Below are 13,749 nucleotides of genomic sequence, written 5' to 3' on the forward strand. Positions count from 1 at the left end.
GAGCGAGAATTGGAAGAGCAAATATGTAAGGAGATTGCAGATATTAGTAGTAAGCACAAGGTAGTGATTGTGGGAGATTTCAATTTTCCACACATAGACTGGGAAACACATTCTGTAAATGGGCTGGATGGGTTGGAGTTTGTAAAATGTGTGCAGGATAGTTTTTTGCAGCAATATATAGAAGTACCTACTAGAGAAGGGGCGGTGCTGGACCTCCTGTTAGGAAATGAGACGGGTCAGGTGGCAGAGGTATGCGTTGGGGACCAGTGATCACAATACCATTAGTTTCAATATAATTATGGAGAGGGTCAGAACCGGACCTAGGGTTGTGATTTTTGATTGGAGAAAGGCTAACTTTGAGGAGATGCGAAAGGATTTAAAAGGAGTAAATTGGGACATTTTGTTTTATGGGAAAGATGTGGAAGAGAAATGGAGTACATTTAAAGGGGAAATTTTAAGAGTACAGAATCTTTATGTCCCTGTTCGGTTGAAAGGAAATAGTAAAAATTGGAAAGAGCCATGGTTTTCAAGGGAAATTGGACATTTGGTTCGGAAAAAGAGGGAGATCTATGCTGCCTATACAATAATTATAGGCAGCATGGAGGAAATGAAGTGCTTGAGGAGTATAAAGAATGTAAAAAGAATCTTAAGAAAGAAATTAGAAAAGCTAAAAGAAGATATGAGGTTGCTTTGGCAAGTAAGGTGAAAGTAAATCCAAAGGGTTTCTACAGCTATATTAATAGCAAAAGGATAACAAGGGATAAAATTGGTCCATTAGAGAGTCAAAGTATACAGCTATCTGCAGAGCTAAAAGAGATGGGGGAGATATTGAACAATTTATTTTCTTCGGTATTCACCAAGGAGAAGGATATTGAATTATGTGAGGTAAGGGAAACAAATAGAGTAGCTATGGAAACTATGAGATTCAAAGAAGAGGAAGTACTGACACTTTTGAGAAATATAAAAGTGGATAAGTCTCCAGGTCCGGACAGGATATTCCCTAGGACATTGAGGGAAGTTAGTGTAGAAATAGCAGGGGCTATGACAGAAATATTTCAAATGTCATTAGAAACGGGAATAGTACCGGAGGATTGGTGTACTGCGCATGTTGTTCCATTGTTTAAAAAGGGGTCTAAGAGTAAACCTAGCAATTATAGACCTGTTAGTTTGACGTCAGTGGTGGGCAAATTAATGGAAAGGGTACTTAGAGATAATATATATAAACATCTGGATAAACAGGGTCTGATTAGGAACAGTCAACATGGATTTGTGCCTGGAAGGTCATGTTTGACTAATCTTCTTGAATTTTTTGAAGAGGTTACTCGGGAAATTGATGAGGGTAAAGCAGTGGATGTTGTATATATGGACTTCAGTAAGGCCTTTGACAAGGTTCCTCATGGAAGGTTGGTTAAGAAGGTTCAATGGTTGGGTATTAATGGTGGAGTAGCAAGATGGATTCAACAGTGGCTGAATGGGAGATGCCAGAGAGTAATGGTGGATGGTTGTTTGTCAGGTTGGACGCCAGTGACTAGTGGGGTGCCACAGGGATCTGTGTTGGGTCCACTGTTGTTTGTCATGTACATCAATGATCTGGATGATGGTGTGGTAAATTGGATTAGTAAGTATGCAGATGATACTAAGATAGGTGGGGTTGTGGATAATGAAGTAGATTTTCAAAGTCTACAGAGAGATTTATGCCAGTTGGAAGAGTGGACTGAAAGATGGCAGATGGAGTTTAATGCTGATAAGTGTGAGGTGCTACATCTTGGCAGGACAAATCAAAATAGGACGTACATGGTAAATGGTAGGGAATTGAAGAATGTAGGTGAACAGAGGGATCTGGGAATAACTGTGCACAGTTCCCTGAAAGTGGAATCTCATGTAGATAGGGTGGTAAAGAAAGCTTTTGGTGTGCTGGCCTTTATAAATCAGAGCATTGAGTATAGAAGTTGGGATGTAATGTTAAAATTGTACAAGGCATTGGTGAGGCCAATTCTGGAGTATGGGGTACAATTTTGGTCGCCTAATTATAGGAAGGATGTCAACAAAATAGAGAGAGTACAGAGGGGATTTACTAGAATGTTGCCTGGGTTTCAGCAACTAAGTTACAGAGAAAGGTTGAACAAGTTAGAGCTTTATTCTTTGGAGCGCAGAAGGTTAAGGGGGGGACTTGATAGAGGTCTTTAAAATGATGAGAGGGATAGACAGAGTTGACGTGGATAAGCTTTTCCCACTGAGAGTAGGGAAGTTTCAAACAAGGGGACATGACTTGAGAATTAAGGGACAGAAGTTTAGGGGTAACATGAGGGGGAACTTCTTTACTCAGAGAGTGGTGGCTGTGTGGAATGAGCTTCCAGTGAAGGTAGTGGAGGCAGGTTCGTTTTTATCATTTAAAAATAAATTGGATAGTTATATGGACGGGAAAGGAATGGAGGGTTATGGTCTGAGCGCAGGTATATGGGACTAGGGGAGAATACGTGTTCGGCATGGACTAGAAGGGTCGAGATGGCCTGTTTCCGTGCTGTAATTGTTATATGGTTATATGGTTATCCTCCTCAAAAAAGACAATGGTTGCATGCTCCGATTTCATTCTAAGTTAGTATTTCAGAAATTTTTCAATTACCATACCAAATCATTCCCTTGATAGTTTTCCTCATTTCTATTTTCATATAAAGAAACCAACCCAACCCGACTCCGCTCTATGATCTTTGCTGCTTACACATTCCACGGAAGTCGGGTCGGCTTTGCTAAAATGGTGGACATCCCGCCCCGTTCTGTACTACTCGTTAGTCCATTGGATTTTGCAGGAGTGGACCATCTATGATCTTTAGTTTCCATCTCCACTCTTCCCTCCTCCATCTGAGTATTATTTGCCAATCACCCCTCCTGACTTGCATCCACCTATCACTTGCAGGCTCGTCCTACCTCTTTTCTCCAACACTTTACGCTGGTCACTTCCTCTCTACACTTTGTCAAGACCAAAGGTCTTGACCCAAAATGTCAACTGCCAGTTTCTGCAGATTGTGCTTCAACTGCTGGATTCACCAGATTACCGATTAAGAAATATGTTACACTAACCAACATGCCCAGTAATACATAAACAATCTTAAGGGTACACAGACCAGTGTTAGCAAATCAGTGAATAACAAGGACTTAGTATTAACAAACAGTTGGAAATAAAGAAAATTGGCAGATTGACATATCTACCTATGGGACGACAGATGGCACAATGGGCTAAGTGTTCGGCTGGCGACCGGAAGGTAGCCGGTTCGAATCCCGCTTGGAGTGCATACTGTCGTTGTGTCCTTGGGCAAGACACTTCACCCACCTTTGCCTGTGTGTGAATGTGTGTGAGTGATTGGTGGTGGTCGGAGGGGCCGTAGGCGCAGATTGGCAGCCACGCTTCCGTCAGTCTGCCCCAGGGCAGCTGTGGCTACAGAAGTAGCTTACCACCACCGAGTGTGACTGAGGAGTGAATGAATAATGCGATGTAAAGCGCCTTGAGTATTAGAAAGGCGCTATATAAATCCCATCCATTATTATTATTACCTACTCCGAGTTGCTGTGTGACCATTTTTCATTACATAAACTAGCATCCAATATTAAGTTACAAAATTGAAATTAAGAACAATTGCAATAATGAGATGAGCTTAACAGAATGGACTTAATCAAGAAAAATTCTATTTAGATAAATCTATATCATAAATCAATGTAGAATCCAGTACACTGTCAAAATTGTGTGCAAATCAATCACCATTTTAGGAGCTTGAATTTTAGGCATATAAATTTGGTGATGATTCCCCAAAGACGCAAAAACTGGCTTCTTTCTATGTAACCAAGAACAGACATTTTTTCCCACCCCCCAGAATACACAGTTCCTTAAATATATATATTTTTTAAAGTCTGCAAAGCAAACCATAAATGTTTCACCTTAACTGCAACAGCAAGTACCACAAACCCTCAATATCAAGACCGGGAGTGGATACATAACTAAGGGGCAAAGAAAAACTGAGAGGAAGGGCAGTCAGGAATCAGATGAACAGTTGTCGTCTGGAGGAAAGCAAGAAAAGAGACAAAAACTGAAGAGAAATTTAGAGATGGTGTGTCAAGGTGGGGTAGGAATTGGGGAAAAGTGAAAAAAGAGTAGCCTTTGAAACATTGGCCCCATAGCAGACGCGTCCACGTCGCGGGGCTGGAAACTAAAAGTATCCTGAGCTACCACCATCATCTATTGCAACACGTGATGGCTCCCACTGATTACGACAGACGATGACAGTGATGTCAACATTTGAAACATGGAAGATGGACACGAAAGAAGAAGACCTGAAACATTAACTATTTCTTTCCATAGTGCTGTTGAACCTGTTGAAGGTGTCTTAAATTTTCTGTTTTTATTTAATTTTCAACATCTGCAGTTGTTTGTTCTTCATTGATCCTCAAAAAATCTATTTCCAGACTTCCCTCAGTCAAGTAGCTTGATAAATAAGAAACCCTGTGAGTAAGCAGGTCAGGTCAGTGAAACACGCACAACATCTAAGCAGGAGGAAGGAGAGGAGTGGGGTCCAAGGCCCATCATATGTTCGAGGGGCAGGTGGTGGGCGGGGGTTCCCGGAGAACCAAGCCTACATGGAGCAGGAGGAGGAAATGTGATGGGATGAATATCGTCTTGGGTGATGTTGCAAACAGTGGAGGAAGAAAGACCATAAAACACTTCAATATAACATGGTCTATCTTTTTAGACTCGTCAAAAATAAATTGGGTTACACACTAATTGATGATATACCTGATTTTTCTAAAATATTTCCTATTTCACTGGTTCAAATCGTACTGCCTCCAATTACACATGCAATAAGTAGACTTCAGATAGCCCTTGCTTTCTCCCTCCATCCCCTTCCCAGCTCTCCCACGAGTCTTACTCTCCGACTACATTCAATCTTTGTCCCGCTCCCTCCAGACATCAGTCTGAAGAAGGGTCTCGACCTGAAACGCCACCCATTCCATTTCTCCAGAGATACTGCCTCACTCGCTGAGTTAGACAATGTGTCTACCTTCAATGTAGCCTATTTCCTTACTGATTTCTAGCCTTCGTCATGGTACTGAATATTTACTGAGCTACATTACTTTCATTAGCCATTTTACCTTCAACGTCATACAACGTCCCAAACCACCGCTCTGTTTGACGACATTTTCCTTCATTGTTGGGAGAAAGGAGAATCAAATTTGCGTTCTGTGGGGCCAGTTGGTTTAAAGCAGCAGCAATAACCTGAAAAGAAAAGATTTAAACAGACACTTTCCAACAAAGAGAGACCAGATCTACTGTATAATTAAGAAAATGCACACTATATTACAACAATATGATGTCAAATTAATTGAAACAAAGCGGTTTGTTTTGAGAGAAAAGCCAAAATGGTTCTTTTTTTTATAATTCTTCCAACATTAAATTTATTGGAAAACTTTCATAAAAATGTGTTCTTTCCAATTTTTCTGTTGACTTTTTCAAAATGGAAATTGACTCACCATTCTCTATGTGCACTTACAATAAATGCTATTTTGAAATAAAACATACACTCTATAAGTTTTGAAATACTTGTGAGGTCCTGGCACAGCAATCAGCACACTTGGACATCAATCTAATAGGGATGATAACCCCAATTCTTTAAACAACTTAGACGGGTAAAGAGCAACAACACAAAGTAAAGACAAAAGATGTCTCAAAGTAACAAAAAGATCTCCCCCTCTCTCCAATCTCAAGCTGTAACACATTAATATTGTACTCTTACATAATGTGCAAATGACAACTATATTACAATTATTGAAGGAGTTCTTCAGCAAATAGAAACAATTTATAGTAGCTCTGCAAGGAAAGCACTTTACTTAAGGTGTCTCCCAACAGATAGATGAAGTCACAGAAACACTCAGTGAGACATTTTCCTGAACAAATTTAAACCTTCAGCCTCAGAAGAGCAAACATACTGTATACACCAATTAAACTAATCTTTCTGCAAAATTATTTCTGATATTTCCAAGAAAATTGGAAAATAATTTTACTCATAATGGGTGTTAAGAAAATCATTTTACTCAGTGGGCATTAAGAAAAATTCTGATTGGTGCAAACAAAATATATCCTTCATGATAAACAGTGTATAGGTCACAATCAATTACTTAACCTGAACCACATATCTTCTGTGTATTAACATAATTGATATATTAATTTGAGTCTGCCAGATGGAGGAAAAATATTGCCTTATCCCATAACAACAATGTTAATCTCACAGAAAGTTCTCCCAATAGTTCAGTCCTGCATTATTATCGAATAATCAACTTCATAATATTTACCTCTGGCTTGTACTCAAACAGCAATTGGTCTCCAGTGAGAAAATCTTCTTTTTTAAAAAGCTGCATATTTTCACAAACATTTTCAACAAAATCAATGGGATCAGTCTAAGGAAAAAATATCAAAGATGAGGGATATTATCTCTATTACTAACTAATTAGCAAAAACAAAGATTGTGAGGAAGAGAAATGGCACACGCTATTACCTGCTCCAGGTAATGGAATTCATTATCTTCAATCTTCTGAATCTCTTTATAAATTCTGGTTAGAAAAATACAAATAATCAGGTATTTATCAAATTATTTATTATTCCAAAGAAAATAAAGTAAAAGAATTCCAAATGTTTAGTAGATAAAGACAGCTCGAAATGTGTTACTGAAGTATGTAGACAGAACATTTGAGACAGTCCTTTACCTTCACTGAGTTAAAACTGGACCAGGGAAGAGGGTAGCAATCATGGTTCTTGATTGCTACCCTCTGCTAAAAGGTCGTACAAAGGCAAATACATATTCAGGCTCAGAAAAGATAACCAATATCAGAGCTTTAAATTACAAGAAGTCTGGTTATTTTATTCTAGAAGGCTATGGACAGTAAATTTCGGATGCATTCAATAAAGTAATGTGGAGGGAAGGTAATTCTAGAATAGTTTCAAATTAAAACTGGGACAACAAAGAGTGTGACAAAATGCTCTTAGAGTAATAAACGCCCTTAGATTCCTAAAAAGCCTAGTAGATCTCACTCACTCTGATATTATTCAATGGACTATAATATTGGAAGTGAGTGGCGCACAGCTTAGTGCTTGGAATGGTAGATTAACAATTTTCTACAAGCTAGGATAGGGTACAGGACTTGATTGTTCAAGTGATTGAGACTTTATTGTTATGTTCTCTGTTTTGCATACACTACACAAGTACGCAAAGAGTTGCCTCAAATAGGGTGCCGACAAAGTTACAACAGTATTCAATATAGTCCCGATGGTCCCTCTTCCTTTCTAGCCTCCCTCACACCTCCGACCAGTCCCTCTTTGTTCTAGGTGGCTCCCCCACGCTGGGTCCCTTTTGGTTTTCTCGAAGGCCCCTCCACACCAGGTTCCTCTTTGTTCTTGACGGCACATCCCTGAACTACCGCCGCGACTCATACGGCCCGTCCTCGACCAACCATCAGTAATGTTTGTAACTACTGCAGTTCTCTCCTCTTGCACGCATGAGCATTGCATCTATGTTTGCCATAAAGATTGACACATTAAGGGTCATTTGAAAGAATAAAGGGGTTACCAGCAATGACAAATGGCACTGCAATGTTATTTTCAGGAAGGACAGTCTAAGATTAGTGGGGACGAAATAATATTTTTCTACCCTTTGATAATAAATCAAGGTTAATTTTCATACTGCATAGATTTTTTTTTCCGTATATGGAAGAACATTAGAAATGGCATGCAGAGCTTTCCGTGCTTGTATAATGAGCTTAAATATAAAAAATATACAAAATAAATATCACCTCTCCTGAGGGCCAAGGTTTTGTAACATTTTCATATACTGAAACACAATATGTGCAACCTATAATTTAAAAAAAACCAGATATCATCATAAAGGAAACCAAAGGTCCAAAATTTGTGACTGGATGAAATTCTCAAGACATCTCTATTACAACTGACCTCAACTTCCACACAGTTAAATGCCAAAATCTGGAAATTGTAGTCAGACTCTCTTACTTTACAGGTGAGCAACTACATGAACTGTTTCTGTAATCAACGTGGAATTAATTTGATGAGCACAAACATTATCAAGAAATACTGAAAACATTGACTGTAAAACATTGAAGGAATGAAACCAATTTTTTAACAAACAGCAAACAAAACCATTATCACTGCAGAACACCCCATCTGACCTGAAGACCTAACTTTCCACCTGTGGTATGGAATTTTTTTCAAAATATTGTTAAAAATATATCAATTTTCGTTCATTATTCCTTATGCATCTCCCATTCACTAGTGTGCTTTCTGTCAAGTGATTTAAAATGTGAATTATATTCTATGGTTTTTAATTCCAACTTTACAGTCTTCAATCACATCGATTGATCAGTTGGTACAATTTCTTCACTACTGTCGGATGCTGTAGATGGTGTCAAATTGAAAGGTGATTTTGATGAAATAATCCTCCAGACCTTCCAAATCTATCTGGCCAGCTTCTCCCAATATGCACCACACCCCTAACCCATGCCTACCCTCAAAAAGATAGAAGTAAGGAACAAGCTAATCACAAAACATGGGCAGTGTTCATAGATTGACAATGAGAATAATTTGACTTGGATTTGAGAAAATTAGGAGACTACTCAAAATAAATTCAACAAGAAAAGACAAAGAGATTTTGCATGTGATATTAACCGGAATAGAAGTTAATAGTTAATGGATTACCACTGTCCTTACCTCATAGAACTGCCGATAGCCATCATCAGTTAATGTAATTGAGATGTTGAACACAGAATATGTTGCATTTTGTTCAAATCCAGTTTCACCATTTCCTCCAAATAAGGCAAGAGCTAAATACCTAGAAGAAACACCAGTTAAGTATATGGAGACTGAAGATATAACTAAAACTATTTGAACAAGGGATTGAAACAAATAGATTAGGATGCTTGTCAAGTATGGCTTTGTTTGCTTAATTCACAGGACTATATATAACCAGACATGGAGATTAGTATTCTAAGGTCTCCAGTTTCCACTGGGCCAAGATGTTAGAAGGGAACTGCAGTTTGAGACATGACATCCTAATGCCTCCTGAATCAATCTTCAGTCCCTAAACCTGTAGAGTGTTGAACATGTAGTTCAAAGTTGCTTTAACTTTGTAGGAGCTGTCCTAATTCACTCATTTGCCTTTACTTTTTTTTAAGATAGATAAAATGTTGTTAAAAACATACATGACACAACATTGGCTCTAAAGTTTAAGGATGAATGTAATCCTTGGTTTTGCATCTTGAAGCAACAAAGTAACAAAACCATCAGGATTATTGGAATAGACGGAGAATGAATCATTGGCAGCAGATTTGGGCTATCATAGGAAGAGAACTAAAAAAAAGATAGATAATTGGTTGATTCGCTAGAATATTTCCAAAGATTAGGGACCTTCTCTCAGGTTACCCTCTTCTTTTTAATGTAGATACACTAAACCTTGTGATGAATAAAACCGTATTGTATTGTATTGTATTGATTGTCTTTAATCTGAAATGGCTTTGGGAAGTTGGATTAAAGAAAATCCCACAATTTTTTATACCCACATTAAAAACAAGAAGATAACCAGGGAGAAGGTAGGACCACTCAAGAATAAAGGAGGGAATTTGTACCCGGAGTCAGAGGATGTAGGCGAGGTACTAAATGAGCACTTTGCATCTGTTTTCGCCATGGAGAAGGACATGGAGCGCAACAAGATCAGTGTGGAGAATACTAGTATGCAAGGGCAGTTTGAGATTACAAAGGAGCTGGTGCTGGGGCTCTCAAAGAGCATTAAGGTGGATAAATCACCAGGATCTATCTGATGGAATCTAACCCAGATGATTGAGAGAAGCAAGAGGAGTTTGCAGGAGCCTTGACGAATATCTCTGTCTCTTCTCTAGTTAAGGCAAGGTCCTGGAGAACAAGATAGCAGGTAATGTTGTGCCTTTGTTTACGAAGGGAAAGAGAAAAAAAAACAGGCTAATATAAGCCGGTGAGCTTCAGATCAGTAGTATGGGAGGTATTGGAGAGGATTCTTTGGGAAGGATCGAATTGCATTTGGAAAAGAATAGATTAATTAGGGGCAGTCAGAAAGGCTTTGTATGCGGCATGTTATGACTTACTAAGTTGATAAAGTTTTTTGAAGAGTTGACTGATTGATGAGGGTAAAGCAGTGAATGTTGTCTACATGAATTTTAGTAAGGCATTTGATTAAATCCCCCATGGTAGGATGATCCAGATGCACGGGATTAACAGTGACCTGGTCACATGAATTCCGACCTGGCTTAATGATAGAAGACAGAGGGATGTGGTGGAAGGACAATATTCAGGCCGGAGGACTGTGACCAGTGGAGTTCCGGGGGATTCTGCCCTGGGATCCATTGTTTGGGATATATATACATGACTTGGATTTGAATGTAGATGAGTTGTTCAGTAAGCTTGCAGAAGACACCCAAATTGCCGAGGTCACGGACTGCAAGGATGGCTGTCAAAATATACAGCAGGAAACAAATCAGCAATAGAAATAGGTGGAGAAATGGCGGATGAAATTTAACCCGAGCAAACAGTTGGGAAGTCAAACACAAAGGGAAAATACACAATTAATGGCAAGACCCTTGACAGCATTGATGTACAGAGAGATCTTTGGTTCCAAGTTCATAACTCCCTGAAAGTGGCAACACTACTTAAGTGGAGTACTAAAGGTATGCTTGCCTTAATTTGTTTGGGCATTGAGTATAAGAGTCAGGGAGACATGATGAAGCTTTTTAGGCTTTGGTTAGGCCAAATTTGGAGCATTGTGTGCAGTTCTGGTCACCCCTATACAGGAAGGATGTGGAGACATTGGAGAGAGTGCAGAGGAGATTTACCAGAATGATGCCTGGATTAGCTACAGGGAGAGGTTGGACAGACTTGGATTGTTTTCTATGGAACACCAGAGGTTGCTGGGACACCTGATTGAAGTATATAAAACAAGAGAAATAGATAGGGTAGGCAGTCAGAACCTTTATCACCAGGATGAAAATATCAAATGTCAGAGGGCATAGCTTTAAGATGAGAGGGGCAAAGTTTAAAGGAGACGTGCAAGGCAAATTGTCTTTCTTTTTCCCAACACAGAGCCTGTGTGTGCCTGGAATATGCTGCCAGGGGTTGTGGTGAAGGCATAGACTAGTGGCATTTAAGAGATTTGCATACAGGGAATGGTGGAATCTGTATTATGTGCAGACAGAGAAGAGTGGTCTTGGCATTATGTTCAGCACAGATGTTGTGGGCCGAAGGGCCTGTTCATGTGCTGTGTTGCTCTATGTTTTCATTGGTGATTACAATTATAATATAGTTGTTTACTATAAAGATTAAGGGCTGACCAATTAAAAAATCTTTAAAGTTACGCGAGATGTGGCAATAAATTGTTTCAAAGTTGCAAGGGAGCACACAATTTAAGGTAAACAAGAAAGGAGAGATCAGAAAAAAGCTAGTTGCCTAGAGAGTAATTCAAAAGTGCAATTCTCTGTATTTTAAGAGTACTTTACACAGTGCACAGTATAAAATTATCTCTTTAATTACGCGTTTAAGAAGTTTCAACTAAAAATTCAATTGTAATCACCATGATTCTACTGGCTTCATTGGAACTATTCTGCAACAACTGCAACTCCTCAGATAATGAAGCAGTCCACAACCAAATGCAACAAGACTTAGACAATTGGCAGGCCTGGGCTTATAAGTGGCAAACAACATTCGCGCCACACAAGGACGATATCCAACTAGAGAAAATCCAGCAATCACCCTTAACATTCATTGGCATTACCATCACTGAATCATCCACTATAAATATCCTGGGAGTTTGCCAGTGATCCAAACTAAACTGAAGTAGCCACAGACCCAATGTCTGGATGAGTGCAGGTTCAACAAGACTCAAGAAGCTTGACACCACACAGGAAGCATTACCCCCCATGAGAAGCATTCAATCCACTGCCATTCCCTCACTCCATCACCAACACATCAGCAGCATTTTGTACCGTAATAATAACAATACACTTTATTGTCATTGTAAATACATACAACTAAATTTCAGGTGCGCTGTCCAACGTATCAGATAAATAATAACGACAATGGAAACAAAAACGGCAAGAAAAATGTCAAGTCAAGTCAGAATGTGCAATATCTACAGTATAGTGTTGTAGCAGTACAAAATATTGGCTATGGGGGGGGGGGGGGGAAGAGTGTTCAGTGCAGAGTTCAGAGTGCTGATGGCCTTGGGGTAGACACTGGTTGTTAATCTTGTGGTGTGTGATTTGATGGACCTGTAACACTTTCCTGAGGGCAGAAGGGATGTGCGGGATGAGATGAGTCCTTTAGTATGCGTGATGCCATCTACAGGCAACATAGAAGCATAGAAACATAGAAAATAGGTGCAGGAGTAGGCCATTCGGCCCTTCGAGCCTGCACCGCCATTCCATATGACCTTATGATCATGGCTGATCATCCAACTCAGTATCCCATCCCTGGCTTCTCTCCATACCCTCTGATCCCTTTAGCCACAAGGGCCACATCTAACTCCCTCTTAAATATAGCCAATGAACTGGCCTCAACTACCTTCTGTGGCAGAGAATTCCACAGATTCACCACTGTAAAAATGATTTTCTCATCTCGGTCCTAAAAGACTTCCCTCTTATCCTTAAACTGTGACCCCTAGTTCTGGACTTCCCCAACATCGGGAATAATCTTCCTGCATCTAGCCTGTCCAACCCCTTAAGAATTTAGTAAGTTTCTATAAGAGAGCTATAGATCTCTTCTAGGGCAGGCAGATGTGTGTTGGTGATCTTCTGGGCGGTATTGATGACTCTCTGCAGAGCCTTCTTGTCAGCCCCAGAACTGTTGCCATACCACACCAGGATGCCATGTGTCAGGAAACTCTCTATACGCGATGGGAGTCTGAGTTGTTTAAGTGACTCGATCTTTCGCTTATAGGCTGCTTTGGCATTCTTGATGCCCCTCTTCAGGTCGGACCTGGCCGCACTATACAGCTCTGTGCTGCCGCACCGAAAAGCCATATTGCGGGCTTTTAAAAGGAGTCGGACGCCTTTGGTCATCCATGGTTTGTTGTTGGGAGGGATACGGATGCGTTTAGTGTTAGTGACATTGTCTACACAGCTTTTTATGTAAAAAAGTAGTGGAGTTATAGGTGTCACTGTCCTCATCCTGAAATCTACAGGATGCACAGCAGCAACTCACTAAACTCCTTTATCCGCAACTTCCAATCATGTGACTCTGCCAGCTTGAAGGCCAAGGGCAGCAGAAATGAAAGAACATCACTCTGTGGAAGTTATCCTTCGCGCCACACACCATCCTGACTTGGAAAGATTATTCCTTCACCGTAGCTGGGAAATAATCCCAGAACTCTCTTTCTAACAATTTACCAGCACCAATTGAAGGGCAACCAGGGGTAGGCAATTAAGTGCTGGCTCAGCCTGCGAAGCTCAAATTGTTTCAATGAACATATTAAAAAGAAACCATTTCAGAAGTGGAATACGGCATACAAACTCAACTCTTGTAATGTAGGCCTTAAACAAAGGAACAACATTGGCTACTCTCCAATCTTCCTGGACCTCTTCTTTGCCTAGAGAAGTTGCAATAATTTTTATCGAGGCCACTTTAATCTCCTTTCTTGTTTCCCTTAATAACCTGGGATAGATCCCATCAGGCCCTGGGGG

The 13,749-nt window shown here is 39.9% G+C and overlaps 1 protein-coding gene across 1 annotated transcript in view; it reads right to left on the reverse strand.

Annotated features, from left to right (window-relative positions):
• Positions 1-13,749, reverse strand: part of nrdc (nardilysin convertase) — a 75,703-nt gene that overhangs the window by 36,113 nt on the left and 25,841 nt on the right. The window contains exons 12-16 of the mRNA XM_033028584.1: positions 8,759-8,879; positions 7,831-7,889; positions 6,540-6,594; positions 6,337-6,441; positions 5,140-5,263 (exon numbers count right to left, since the gene is read on the reverse strand). Of these exons, the coding sequence (XP_032884475.1) occupies positions 5,140-5,263; positions 6,337-6,441; positions 6,540-6,594; positions 7,831-7,889; positions 8,759-8,879 (464 nt within the window). The remainder of the gene's footprint in view (positions 1-5,139; positions 5,264-6,336; positions 6,442-6,539; positions 6,595-7,830; positions 7,890-8,758; positions 8,880-13,749) is intronic.

The sequence above is a fragment of the Amblyraja radiata genome, chromosome 10, assembly GCF_010909765.2.
Source record: "Amblyraja radiata isolate CabotCenter1 chromosome 10, sAmbRad1.1.pri, whole genome shotgun sequence".
NCBI classification, from domain to species: Eukaryota; Metazoa; Chordata; class Chondrichthyes; order Rajiformes; family Rajidae; genus Amblyraja; species Amblyraja radiata.